General features: G+C 38.4%; 2 protein-coding genes and 2 non-coding genes across 7 annotated transcripts; all 4 read left to right on the top strand.

Annotated features, from left to right (window-relative positions):
- The first annotated feature begins 445 nt into the window (after positions 1-445).
- On the top strand, positions 446-2460 carry LOC122083494 (polyol transporter 5-like). Its single transcript, XM_042651328.1, has 2 exons — positions 446-676; positions 765-2460. Exons 1-2 carry the CDS (start codon positions 526-528, stop codon positions 2177-2179), a joined length of 1566 nt encoding a protein of 521 aa, XP_042507262.1. The 5' UTR covers positions 446-525; the 3' UTR covers positions 2180-2460.
- A 3116-nt stretch (positions 2461-5576) lies between these two features.
- Positions 5577-8441, top strand: LOC122084492 (mediator of RNA polymerase II transcription subunit 32-like). Of its 4 annotated transcripts, none has more exons than XM_042652775.1 (3): positions 5594-5731; positions 7573-7639; positions 7792-8441. In XM_042652775.1, exon 3 carries the CDS (start codon positions 7807-7809, stop codon positions 8242-8244), a length of 438 nt encoding a protein of 145 aa, XP_042508709.1. In that variant the 5' UTR covers positions 5594-5731; positions 7573-7639; positions 7792-7806; the 3' UTR covers positions 8245-8441. The 4 variants fall into 4 exon arrangements, with proteins under 4 accessions (XP_042508707.1, XP_042508709.1, XP_042508706.1 ...); XM_042652774.1 differs by having other exon boundaries at positions 5601-5731; positions 7573-7687; XM_042652773.1 differs by lacking the exon at positions 7573-7639 and having other exon boundaries at positions 5577-5731.
- LOC122085285 lies at positions 6194-6277 on the top strand. Its single transcript, XR_006142066.1, has one exon. It is a non-coding gene; the product is annotated as a small nucleolar RNA R16 (small nucleolar RNA).
- Positions 6407-6486, top strand: LOC122085286. Its single transcript, XR_006142067.1, has one exon. It is a non-coding gene; the product is annotated as a small nucleolar RNA R16 (small nucleolar RNA).
- Positions 8442-13361: the final 4920 nt, after the last annotated feature.

Here is a 13361-nt window from a genome sequence, read left to right as displayed (position 1 = left end):
TTAAATAAGAGAAATAAAATAATAAAAAAACAAAAAGGGACATAGCCCACTTTACCCCAACCCATGAGATATAAATCACTCTTGTATTCGTAAAACCCAAAGAATCTCAATTAATACTAATACAATACAAATTAGTACCAATAAGGATTGATGCATACATCAGTCATTTTTACCTTTGCTTTTTCAAAAAAATGTATAATTTCTTACTGTTTTACCATTTAGGTGATATAAGCAATGGATTCAAATCGATCCATATTAGTACGGCAAGACCAATACAATAAATACGATAGCAATACTTGAAACCATGCTAGGGAGAAAATCCTATCCAAAAATGTAAATTAATTCATTATTATATGGTGCCATTGGTGTCTTGACTTTTAGTCAATCCTCTCCCTTCCATTATTTCCCCGAAAATATTTTTCTCCCTTTATAAATTCTTAATTGGATGTCTCAAGTGTCTTGACACTCCATTATCCACTCCACTTCCTCGTCCCACTCTCAAAAAAAGCTGAAGAACACAAAGATATGTCTGAAGGAGGAATTCCAAAGAGTGGAGTTTCGGCCATGTCGGAGAATCCTACTCCGCCACTTGTCTTCCAGGGCAGACGGAGGAGAAACATATTTTCTATGGTTTCTGCGATTTTAGCTTCCATGGTTTCTATTTTACTAGGCTATGGTTAGTACTACTTCTAGCTTTTACATATACTTTAGGTTAGGTTCCTCACTTTCGTCTCTCATTTCATCTTTTCTCCTTCTTCCTTCAGATACTGGTGTGATGAGCGGAGCCTCAATTTTCATCAAAGATGATCTAAAGATAACCGACACCCAAATCGAAATTCTAGTAGGAATCATCAACATCTGTTCCCTACTAGGCTCCGCCGTCGCCGGAAGAATCTCCGACTGGATCGGTCGTCGATATACCATCGTCTTTGCTTCTGTCATCTTCTTTGTCGGAGCTATACTTATGGGTCTTGCACCAAACTTCGCATGGCTCATGGTGGGTAGAATAGTCGCCGGTGTCGGCGTCGGTTTCGCTCTCATGATCGCTCCGGTGTATACTGCAGAGATCTCTCCGGCGATGTCTCGAGGCTTTTTAACATCGTTCCCTGAAGTCTTTATCAACACCGGAGTCCTACTTGGCTACATCTCCAACATCTCTTTCTCTCAGCTACCCGAGCATCTCAGCTGGCGACTCATGCTTGGAGCTGGTGGGATACCTTCGGCGATGTTAGCATTCGGGATACTCATTATGCCCGAGTCACCTCGTTGGCTTGTTATGCAGGGTCGACTCGGTGAAGCTAGAAAGGTACTCAACAAGACATGTGATTCAAACGAGGAAGCCGAGTTAAGACTCGCCGACATCAAATCGGCAGTTGGAATACCGGAAAATTGCGTCGACGACGTCGTAAGTGTACCCAAACGTAGTCACGGCGAAGGGGTATGGAAGGAGCTCCTAATCCGACCGACACCTTCCGTTCGTCGTGTCTTAATCGCAGCCGTCGGTATACACCTGTTCCAGCAAGCGTCGGGCATAGATGCTGTGGTGTTGTACAGCCCACGGATATTTGAGAAGGCCGGGATCAAGAAGAAATCATATCGTCTGGGAGCAACGGTGGCTGTTGGATTCAGTAAGACAATTTTCATCTTGGTGGCTACTTTTCTATTGGACAGGATCGGACGGCGGCCGCTGCTTCTTGGAAGCACTGGAGGTATGATCGTGTGTTTGATTGGACTAGCATCAGGATTAACGGTGGTTGATCACTCGGAGAAGAAGCTAATGTGGGCCATAGTTCTATGTGTGGTTATGACGTTGACTTTCGTAGCTTCGTTCTCGATAGGGTTGGGGCCCATTCCTTGGGTGTATAGTTCGGAGATATTCCCATTGAGACTGCGGGCCCAGGGTGTGAGTATAGGAGTGGCAGTGAACCGGGTGATGAGTGGGGTTATTGGAATGACTTTTTTGTCCCTGTACAAGGCCATCACCATCGAACGGACCTTTTTTATGTTCGCGGGGATAACCGGACTAGCGTGGACGTTCTTCTACACGTTCCTCCCGGAGACGCAGGGGAAAACCTTAGAAGAGATGGAAGGATTGTTTAGTACAAGTAGGTTTAAGTGGAAATCATCCATGAAGAAGGATAATGACGACGTTGTAGAAAACCAAAATGGTCGGGTCTAGTTGGGTTTACATTCAAGTAAACCTAGGGAGGAAGGTGACTATAGTGTAATATAGAATCCGTTTGGTTGCGCAGGGCTGGGGGACATTAAAAGAGGGGGAAATGAAAATTTCACACTTAAAATAGTAATTTTCATAATCATTACCTCCATTGTTGTATCAGTAATTAATCCAAATTATTCTATATTTTGCAATTAAATTTCGTTGTACTTTACTCTTTCGTAGTTTATATAAGGGAAAAGGTTGGGTATGCCGTCCGTCGATATCAAGTATGTTAGCATCCATTGTGTCTATCTCTCTCTTTTCTTTTTCTGAAATGACCCTCATATCCTTCCTGAATGATACTCCATCATGTGTTCCTATTGGTGCTATCCGCTAGCATAATTGATATCGGCGGCATACCTATCCCTCTCCCTTTATATAATCATGGTTATTAATAAATACAAAAATTTCTATTTTTTAGGTTTTGTTGTAATAGAAAATTGTGCATCACATTTCTTGACCACATGAGAATACAAGGATGAAGATGAGGCAAATGAGAGGATTGGAGACTTTGATGGCTCTTTAATACCCAAGTCAAAATTCCACACGATAGAGAAGATCTTTTATCGAGGTCAGGAAGAGACCACAGAAAAGTAATACCCCATCCATTATGCCACACCTCTCTTATTTATAGGTGATAGGGGTGATGTAACCCGAATCCTAGCAAGTTAGTGAGAGTTCATATTTACCCTAATCAGGGCGGCATTGACAAAGGAAGTTCATGACTTGTCTTTAAAGACATCACTCACACATAATAAAGCAATTTATCCTTGGAAATAATATGATTTACAGGCCTCTTGGTTCTTTTTTGTGACAATAATAGTGCAATAGCACCCCTCTCGATCGCTATAGGGAACTCCACCTTAGTTAAAATGTCATCAATTCCTACTTATCATCCAATATTATAAGACTCTATTTCTCTTTCGTAATTCTATCCCATAAAAGTATTATTTTGACAATTTTGCTCACACCTTCAAGTTTGAAACTCAATTATTCTGCTATTTCTAGTTGAATGTCTGATACACTAGAATTTTGAAAAACTTTCACCATCACAACACGGTCAAAGAACCCATTTTTCTCCAATTATTTGGCTATTTCTTTCATAAAAATTGTTTTTCCCATCCCGTCGATCCCAAAACACCAACCAAGTTGAAGTTCCTTTTCTTCAAAGCCTCCATAATTTACTTCATGACTAATTTGGTGGGCTCATAAATATGAAAACCAATGGCGTTGATATAATACCACTAGGAGGTAGAAGATGAATTAAAATTGTATCAAATTGGCCTTCTCTTGTGTTGGGGTTCCACGCGGATGGCAGAAGTAATAATCTCACATTAGAAGTGGGTAGCCAAATATATGATTTTTAGGTAATTGGACACCATTTCCTTAATATCTAGCTTTTAATGATGGGTTCTGCCCAAGTCCGTAACAAGTGGTATTAGAGCCAAGGTCTAGCAGGGCTAGGGTGTAATAGTGCCAGGGCATGGGAACTCAGTTGCCTACAAGCATAAAATGGAAGAAGATTTTGGTGGTTCTTACATGGAGGGAAGATCTTGAGCTCCCACGTGGAGGGGAGATTGTTAGGGTTCCACGTGGATGGCGAAAGTAATAATCCCACATCAGAAGTGGGTATCTCGTGGAAGGGAGCTTACCACGACTGATGATCTCACGTATTTCAGTATATCTTCCGTTGTCCTTTGCCTCTCTAGGGGTTCAATCTGCATGACAACATTAACTTGATGTGTAGCTTGATTGGAGACTTATAGGGTCTTGGGCACCCTTTGCTTAACAGTTAGCTTTTAAATATGAGTTCTACCCAAAGTTCCTAATATCATTTTTTATTATTATTATTTTTTTTATGAATGAAAATTATATTAAAACAAATGAAAAACAGATACAACAGACAAAGCCTAAACCGATTAAACAAGGGCAAAGATCCTAACATCAGAAGCCACCCCAACAGGTGTCAGACAAAACAAGCCAACCGTAGGAAAGGAACAAGCCAAGTAACAAAAAGGAGTGAGAAACAAGCAGAGAAAACAGGAAACAAGAAAATGGGGAGGGGGGGGGGTGTGGGAGAAACAAGCGAAGAAGAAGAGGGAACAAGAAATGGGGGGAGGGAAGAAACAAGACAAACCAAATTCATCATACAAACCGAAAGGGAAGGGGGAAGGGGATCCAAAATATAAAAAAGAGAAGATACATCAAAATTATGGGGGGAGAGAATAATAAAAGGTCCCTATATGATGCTAAGAATCTATTTGTGCTTGTATCAGGGCAACCAACATAATTGTGAAGAATTCTATTTCTTACCTCAAAAGTGATAGCATCTCCAATTTGCTTTAGACTTTGGGATTTGAATTCCATCTCTTTTTTGTTTTCCCACCAAATATGATACAATGTTGCACTAAAAGCCAACTTGCCAATAGAGTCACATGAAATTTTAGGATTAAAATTATTTAAAATTCATCCCCATTCTTGGTCAAATAGAAGAATAATTTTGGGAGTCAATAAGAGCTTCCGGACAATACTTCCCCAAATTGATTTTGAGAAAGGACATTCAAAAAACAAATGCGCCAAGCTTCCAAAAGAATTCCAACATAGACAACAATTAGGGATAAAAATATTTATATGTCTAAGAAAGTCTTGAGTGGGAAAGCAGTTAGTCATTGCTCTTTAAGTTGTTAAAAAAAATGTATTGTAATATCCAAGGAGAACCAAACATTCTTTAAACAGAGGAATCAAAAGTTTTAGCGGTCCATGAATAAGTCCTTTGAAAATGTCCATTGTGGTCACTTAGATTAATGGAGGTTATGAACCCTAAAATATGAATTAATATGCAAAAACTTACAACAACTTTCTTAGATGCAGTACGTGAGAAAGATGATCTTAATGGGAGTAAGAGAGTGTAGGGGAGTGATAGTAATTGCCCCTTTATAGGGGTGCTCACAGCTGTATTAGAGATCTTATCCAATCATAGCAAGGATGTAAAGAATGATTTATGCTAACATGCATCCAAATGACAATGGAGAGAGAAGTGGCCATGGACTCAAATCCTCTATGGTGAGCTGTGAGCAGCAGTGAGGATCCAACGGCTAGAATGGCCTGGCATCCACTCTAGCCATTAGATCCTCACTGCTCACTACCTCTCCAAAGAGGATTTTTGTGAGAGGGGTGCATCGTCTGATTTGTTTCCCAGATGTCAAAATCATTGATGTATCATCGTGGTCTTGATGGACTCATGGGCCATCTTGATTAAATCGGGGATAACTGATGGGCTGGACTCGGCCTTTAGGGATTAGGCCCATACAAATTTCAGGTCGTGCGATAACGCAATAACCACAGGCGCCACAAGAGGATGCCAACGTGGCGGCAGCGGAGCTCCGTTGGTCCTTTTATACTTTCGGAAACCCTAATAGTAGTTGGAATAAGGGATTAGGGTTTCAGATGGGAGGAGCCGTGCTATTTAAACGCCAGTAGGTGCTCTGTCCACTGGATCTATCGCCTGTGAAGGTAAGATTTTTTGTTCATGGAGCTACGAATTCTCCCTATTTTCTGATTAGGGCGACGATGAATAACTAGCAGAGATTTCAAGTTGTTTTCGCTTTTTCCCGTGATTTTGTTTTTGATATATTTGAAGAAGATCTAGCTCTACCTCCTTGTTTACAAGGAATTCTTGATTGGTGCTAGTGAAGTTTTACCCAATCTCCGTTACAGAAACGATGTTTTTGAAGAAGTTGGTTTCTCTTAGATTACTGATGCATCTGTTTACCCTCTCCTTTTGTTCTTATCATTGATGGCATTGGAGGTATAACGGATGCAGATAGTGAAAGGTTGGCTTACCAGCCCATTGCAGATTTTCTTATTGCCTTGGTGTCAAATGGTCCAATCGAAACTAATGTTTCAACTAATATTTCTATATAATAGAGTAGATGGCCTTTCTTCTGCTACGTTAATGAGTTCTAATATTTGTGGATCGGCAGATGATGAAGATAAATCTTATCCTACACACTGAAACATTGTGTGGACTACTATCTCCGCTTATTATCTGATGCCATTATTTTGTTTGTTTATTTTCTAACTCAAGTTTCTTTTCAATTGATTCTTATGTTCTTCAGTTTCTGTCGATTCTTGTAGTTTTTGGTTAAATCATTTTGCCCTTTATGATTGAGATCGTTGGGATTAATAGAAGGCAAATGATGAAAATAATCTTATGCTAATGCTGAAAAGTAATGTAGACACAACTCCGCTTATTATCTGATGCCTTCTTAGTTCAATTTCCTGATGAGAGGATTTCTTTTGTCAAAGCTTTTTACTTTCATTATTATACTTTTTAGTCCCAATGTGTTTTAGGGCATTAAAAGTTTCTTCTTGGTGAGTTTGACTTTCAATTGTGATTCATAAATGATTCTGCAAATGGTTTACTGTGTAGAGATTTCATTCAGCTTGTTTTGATTTGTGTTCAATGATGAGAAAAGCGGACGGGCGGTCAGAAACTGATGCCGTGTTGAAATGTCTGCAAATTTCCACTTTTGGAATGCCTCTGAGAAGCATTTTGGACAAATCTTCTGTTACATTTTTTTTTTATATATATTTACATAATATCACACTGTTGATTTCACAAATTTTTTTCTCAACCCGGGATGAGATTTATCTATTTATGCCTTACATTCTTATATTAAATTTGCTACTTGATCCCTTTTTTTATTGGGTACTCAAATCTTTTTTGAATTTTTACGTTATTAAATCTTTGTAAGCTTCTACAATCTTACCATATCAACTGCTATTTGTTATTACAGTGGTTAAATCTACTGAAATTGTCTTTTCAATGGAACTTTCTTTTTCCAATGTACCTGAAATGGTTTGACAGGGAAACCATTTTTGTGGAATATGTGATTTCCAATTTTAGGACCACTCTCCTTTGTTCCTATGCAATGATGATGAAGTAATTAAATTATGTCTGGACATCTGAGACTTGTCTGTGATTTGATATACTTCTTCTGAGCTAATTAAATCATTTTATGAATCTAGCTTCTATGTAGGGATGTTATTTGTTTCTTTTTTTTGTTTTGTTAAAATTGTCTTTATGTTCTACATTTGGACTTTCATTGTTTTCTCTCTGAGTTTGAGTAGTTTTTGGTTGCCTTTCAAAAAGAAACAATATCATTTTGATGTGTAATAACATGTGTAAGTGTAGAGGATGCTGAAGGGTGGGTATTTGTGGAGTCAAACTGGTTTGTGGTTTGTGGTAGATTGAATGAGCGAGTCACTCTTAGTTTTCCAAGTTATGTTTGAGCCTTTTTTGTTCCTAGAGCTGAAGCAAAGCTTTTGAGATCTTGTTACTCTGTTTGCAGGGAGAAATTCAATGTAGCCTCTGAATCAGCCCAACTAGTTTCATTTTACCTACCTTTCTGTTGAATAGTACGATCTGTTAACCATTCAAACCCATGTATTTATGATTAAGAAAATGTGAGTTTTAACATCATAATTGATTAATAACACTTGGATGTGGGGAGAAATATAGCATGCTTTGGTCAATGACCTTCAATCTTGTAATATGCCTTTTTAAGCAGGTTGCTTCTTATCTGATGGATAGCACTGTAGATGCTTTAACCAATGCATATCAAGATTATGTTGCTGCTGCAGCTAGTGTACTCGAAGCCAATGAAGCTTCTGGTGGCCAGAAAACAGTAGCTACAGATGCTGCTCTCGAGAATTTTAAGCAGCGATGGGAATTGCTTAGAGTAGCTTGTGATCAAGCAGAGGAGTTTGTTGAATCTGTGAAGCAACGGATAGGTTCAGAATGCTTGGTAGATGAGGCAACTGGTGCAGTTGCAGGGAGAACTGGGCAGGGTAGCAGTACCGGTCTTCCACCTATTAGTGCTGTTCGCTTGGAACAGATGAGTAAAGCTGTCCGGTGGCTTGTTATTGAATTGCAACATGGTTCTGGAAATTCTAGTGCTGCTGCTCATTCTAATTCTAGTGTTCCTTTTGACACCAGATTTTCCGAAGATGCTCCTCAATAAGAAGTATGCACAGCTTTGAGATTTAATAGCCATTTACGTAGCGAGGTTATGAACAAGCTCTGATGCAGAAAAATTTATGTAAGCTTCTTGATCATTTTGTTTGTGTAATCACATTTTCTATTTGTAGCCCCATGTAAGAAAAGTGCTACCGTTTACCCAATTCAAATAATTAATATATGCTTAGTAAATTTAAGTCATTTATGTTATTTACATACATTTTAATAAGGATAGTTTTAAGTTTATATTAAGCAATTATTGAGAAAACATATAACAATAATTGATTCAATGTTACAATTACCTCAATTTCATTAAAATTTTAAAGGTAAACAAGTGGTGTGGATGAAAAATGAGAAAAACTGAAGATGTTTATGAATGGTTTCGGCTTTTATATTTGAAATTGTATTAGATGATATGGTTTCAGAAGCAACAGATTAGTTATTACTACTTGAGAAAATTGCATTGCCACCCCTTGAACTTCGATCGTTATTCAATGTCACCCCTTGGACTTTTCGAAATGTCAAAGCCATCCCCAAAAAATTCAAAAAATTTCAAATCGGTCCCTGCTGTTAGCCGACCGTGAGAAATGAATGAAAACCGGTTAGTTTTTTTCTAATATACCCAAAATACCCTCACCTATTGTAAGAGGATAATATTGCCCTCTCTTTTATTTCCATCTCCTAAATCCATACCCATCTCACATCTCTCATCTCTCATTTCACTCACTCGGCCGGACAAGAAGAAGAAGAAGACAAAGACCCACCTGCAACGCGATTCTCCCCTCCTCCGGCGTGCGAACACATTCCAAACCCTAATCTACATATGTAACCGAAACATTTCAGTAATTTACTGCAAAAACCCTAATTTTCAATGTTTTGATTTAGTTGGGGAACCGATCAGTGCAGCCATGTAATGATCTCCGATGGAGAGATGATTAAAAAGAAAGAAACACTGGATTTCTCTGGGTGCTCTGGAGTTTGGTTTTCTCTTCAAAATCACATCCTCCGTTTTTGCTTTAAAAGAATTTTTTGTTCTAATACTCTCTCTGCTGTCGTGTTAACAGTCAATGACGAATCAGCAACTTCCGTGAGTTACGAGTTACGAGAACTTACTATCTGAAATTTACTGTGAGCCTGTGATCATGGGGGCAAAGTGGTAAATGGATTAGTCACCGTGGCTCTTAGATGACGCGTGATTAACCATTAATGGCTCTCTGGTGTCCCTTTTTTCTTATGATGATTCCATTATCTAGAAATTTACATCAACTGGAAACTTCTGTCTCCTCCTCACAATTGGAACGCCGGAGGAGGGGAGAATCGCGGTGCAGGTGGGTCTTCGTCTTCTTCTTCTTGTCCGGCCGAGTGGGTGAGAGGAGTGAGATGAGAGATGAGAGATGTGAGATGGGTATGGGTTTAGGAGATGAAAATAAATGAGAGGGCAATATTGTCCTCTCACAATAGGTGGGGGTATTTTGGGTATATTAGAAAAAAACTAACCGGTTTTCATTCATTTCTCACGGTCGGCTAACGGCAGGGACCGATTTGAAATTTTTTGAATTTTTAGGGGGTGATTTGACGTTTCGAAAAGTCCAGGGGGTGGCGTTGAATAACGACCGAAGTTCAGGGGGTGGCAATGCAATTTTCTCTTACTACTTATTGTCAATTTTAACAGTTTTTAAGTACAAAAAATCCAAACTGACTACGGCCATTCAATAGATCTAGGATTTAGATGTTTTTTCTTCTTTGGGTGAAATATTTGAGGTTGCGATTGACGGTAATCTATTCTCATAATGTATATAAACACAGTTTTAGACTTTAGTTGTGGTTGAAGGAGAATCAAGTAGTGCACGTGGTTATAATTGACAAATGTCAATGGCTAATCCGTCCGATCGTTTCAACTTATTACTTGGTGTTTTAGGATCATCTCCCAGCTAATTCTTCTCTCTCTCTCCATTCTTTTTCTCTTTAACACCGGAACCTTAACCCACCCCCCGCATCCGCCACCTCGCCAAGCATGTGGCCCTGCGACTGAAACCTATCTTTACCGTTATAGTCTCTCTCTCACAGTCTCTCCAGCTTAGTTAGCAACATTATTCAACCGAATTGAATTTTTCAGAATTAAATAAAAATTCTGATTGAATCTGAATAAAAAATAAAATTCGATAAAATTCGTGATTTTTAAAAAGTGATTATAAAACACGAATAAATCGTGATGAATCGGATTAAACCGAATTATTTGATTACCAAGTAACCCACTTAAAAAAAAAACAAAACAAAACAATACCAAAACAAAAGATAAAAAACCAAAACCGAACTTTGAAGTATGGTGATTTTCTCTGGAAACCAAATCTCTCCCATCTCTTACCCTCTCTGAAAACCAGTGTCTGCACCTCGCCGGCTCGTTGCCTCGCCGCCTCCTGCGGCCCTGCCTCGCTGGTCGCCGCCTTTTGCCTCGTTTTGTCATTGTTATTGTTATTGTTATAACCAGCTTCTGATGAAGAAGACTCTCCTCCTCCTCCTCCTGCAACTGCAATTGAGGTTGTTGCACCGGACGAGACCGATCATCATCGGAACGGGAAAGACCGGTGAGTTTCTGCACCAAAGCCATGAAATCACGAGCATGTGTGAGGATGATCTTGGGAGAATGGGTGTAAATGATAACTGGATGATGCCGCTGTTGGTTCTGTTGCTGTTTTGTGGCTACGGCGGCGACGCCATTGAAGGGTGGAGGGACTGAAGACATTGATGAAGAAGATGGTTTCTGGATGGGATGAGAGTCTTTGTTGATCTTCAAAGGACATGGGCGTGGACCATTGATCATCTAATTCTTTGCTTGTTGATCATCGCGGAATAGTCCTGGGCTCATGGTATTATTGAAAGGAATCCAAGATGAAACTGGTGGGGAAGAAGAAAGGGATTGAATTGAAGATGAAATTTGGAGGATGGGAAGGAAAAAAGGTATGTATTGTTCTTATTGGGTAAGGAGGAGAGAAAAGTGCATATATATAGAAAGAGAGATGGGTTTGCAAAATTAGGTGGTCACAAATGGTGGAAGAGAGAGATAAGTAATCAAAGTGGTCACAAATGGTGGGAATGAAATGAAAGGCGAGAGAGAGTGAGTGGTTTGGTGGCATATGCAAGGTGATGCTATTCCTATCTTACAGAAAAATGCCATTCGAATATTGAGCCAATCATGTAGTTCTTCGTCTTGTGAGAGAAATTGGAGTGCCTGGGATGCAGCACAAACAAAAAAGAGGAATAGATTATCAGCAGTGATGTTAGATGATTTAGTCTACGTCAGAATGAATTCGTTGATGATGGAATAGTGGGGTGAACTTGAACAAAAAAACATGTTGCCCATTAATCTTGATAGTATTGGTGTCAATGATTTTGATTAAAGCATTGAAGACGTTGATAAAGAGCTAGAGAGATTATTGGATGATGCAGATGATAGCATCGCTGAAGACTTGCTATTTGGTGCAAGTGCTAGTTTTACTGAGAGTGAGACTCAACCCTCAGATAGTATTATCTGATTTACTTATGTACTTAAGTTGTGGTGATGTAATAACTTTTGTTATGCTTTTGTGGATGTTTTGCTTTATTTAGAATAGTTTTTCCTTTTAAGCATGGATGATGGAATCATGGAACTAGGTGAGTCATGGATTGAATGATGTGATTTTGAACTTTTACATTCCTACAGGACAATTTCTTTAGAAATTGGATTACTGTAACTATTGTTTCTATCACACAATGACAGCTTTTTCCTAGTTTTTTATTGTATTGTATATTTGAACTATAGTAATTTGCTCTTTCTAGGTGTACATATCAAGTTAATTACTTGATAAATAAAAAGATACAATAAATTATAATAAAAAAAAAGCGTCCGAATTTTTGCTCGACTTTTATTTTTGTAATCGAATAATTCTCGAATCTGAATCCCATTTTTATTTTGTTCACTTTTTTTACCGCTTTTTTGACCGAACCCTTAAATTGACCAGTCGAATTACTCTGAATAATTCTCCATCAGAATAATTCCCGAATACGAATTTGCTAACTATGCTCTCGAGATTGCTTGGAGTCCAGAACCGAGCGGTGAAGTAAATTTTTTTTTTTTTTTAAAAAAAAAAAAAGGGAAAAACTTAGATTAAGGAATAGAAGATACATTGTCTAAGGATTGAGGACTAATAGTACAAGCAACCCCCTATATAGTTTCCATGGCAAAGGCGAAATCCGGAGAGAAATCCCTATTCCAGAAACCCTTGCAAGAGAGAGAGAGAGAGAGAGAAAAAAAAAGAAAAAAAGATAGTGTAAGAGTTTGCTGAAGTTGACGGCCTAATATGTATTTTACAAAAAGTGGCAATGCACCCTTGGTTGGATATGGAATGAGATGAAGTAAATGCTTGTTTGAGAACTATATTTCATTGACTTCCCAATTCTTAGCCTTTGCCTTCAGAAGTCCTTGAAGAATGCCTTCTGTTTCCATTGTTTTTATTGATCAGTTTTGGTAACACCTGACTCTAGGAACCCAAACTTACTTTTTGATAGAATTACAAAGGCCTATCTTGAATCTAACTCTAAAATATTAGAGGCACAAACTAAAACTATACATATCAAAAAATAAAGAATAGAGCTTTGATTCATGTTTATTGGACCATCTATATGCATGAGAGTGGACATGTTTACTGTTTAAGGTCAGTATTCCATTGTTGAGTATTTTTTAAAATAATGAGTGGGTTAAGTTGCACATGAGATAGCAAAACATCATTCCTGTGTTTCCAAATGAAATATATATAGTAAGTGCAAGATGTTAAACAGCCAAGAGCAATCAGAAGATGATATTCTTTTGTGAAAGAAAAAATACTTTATCACTTGCACAAACGAGAATGTGTTCTGATTCTGTAAACAGAGACCCAATGGGCCAACCATCCAAATATGTGATGTGAAATCTCAACGTAAGAAGAAATGGTCTTGTGATTCAGGATGATGATTGCAAATTTGGCAAATACTTGTGATATTCAACCATTTACTCAATAGTTCTTTGACTGATATCCCATTGTGTTTGGAGTGAAGTTGATGGGTCTCTCTAACTCCCTTTTTTTTTTTTTTTTTTTTTTTTTTTTT

The sequence above is a fragment of the Macadamia integrifolia genome, chromosome 7 (genome assembly GCF_013358625.1).
Source record: "Macadamia integrifolia cultivar HAES 741 chromosome 7, SCU_Mint_v3, whole genome shotgun sequence".
NCBI classification, from domain to species: Eukaryota; Viridiplantae; Streptophyta; class Magnoliopsida; order Proteales; family Proteaceae; genus Macadamia; species Macadamia integrifolia.
Note: the sequence above shows the minus strand (reverse complement) of the source record. Positions and strands in the feature narration are given on the sequence as shown.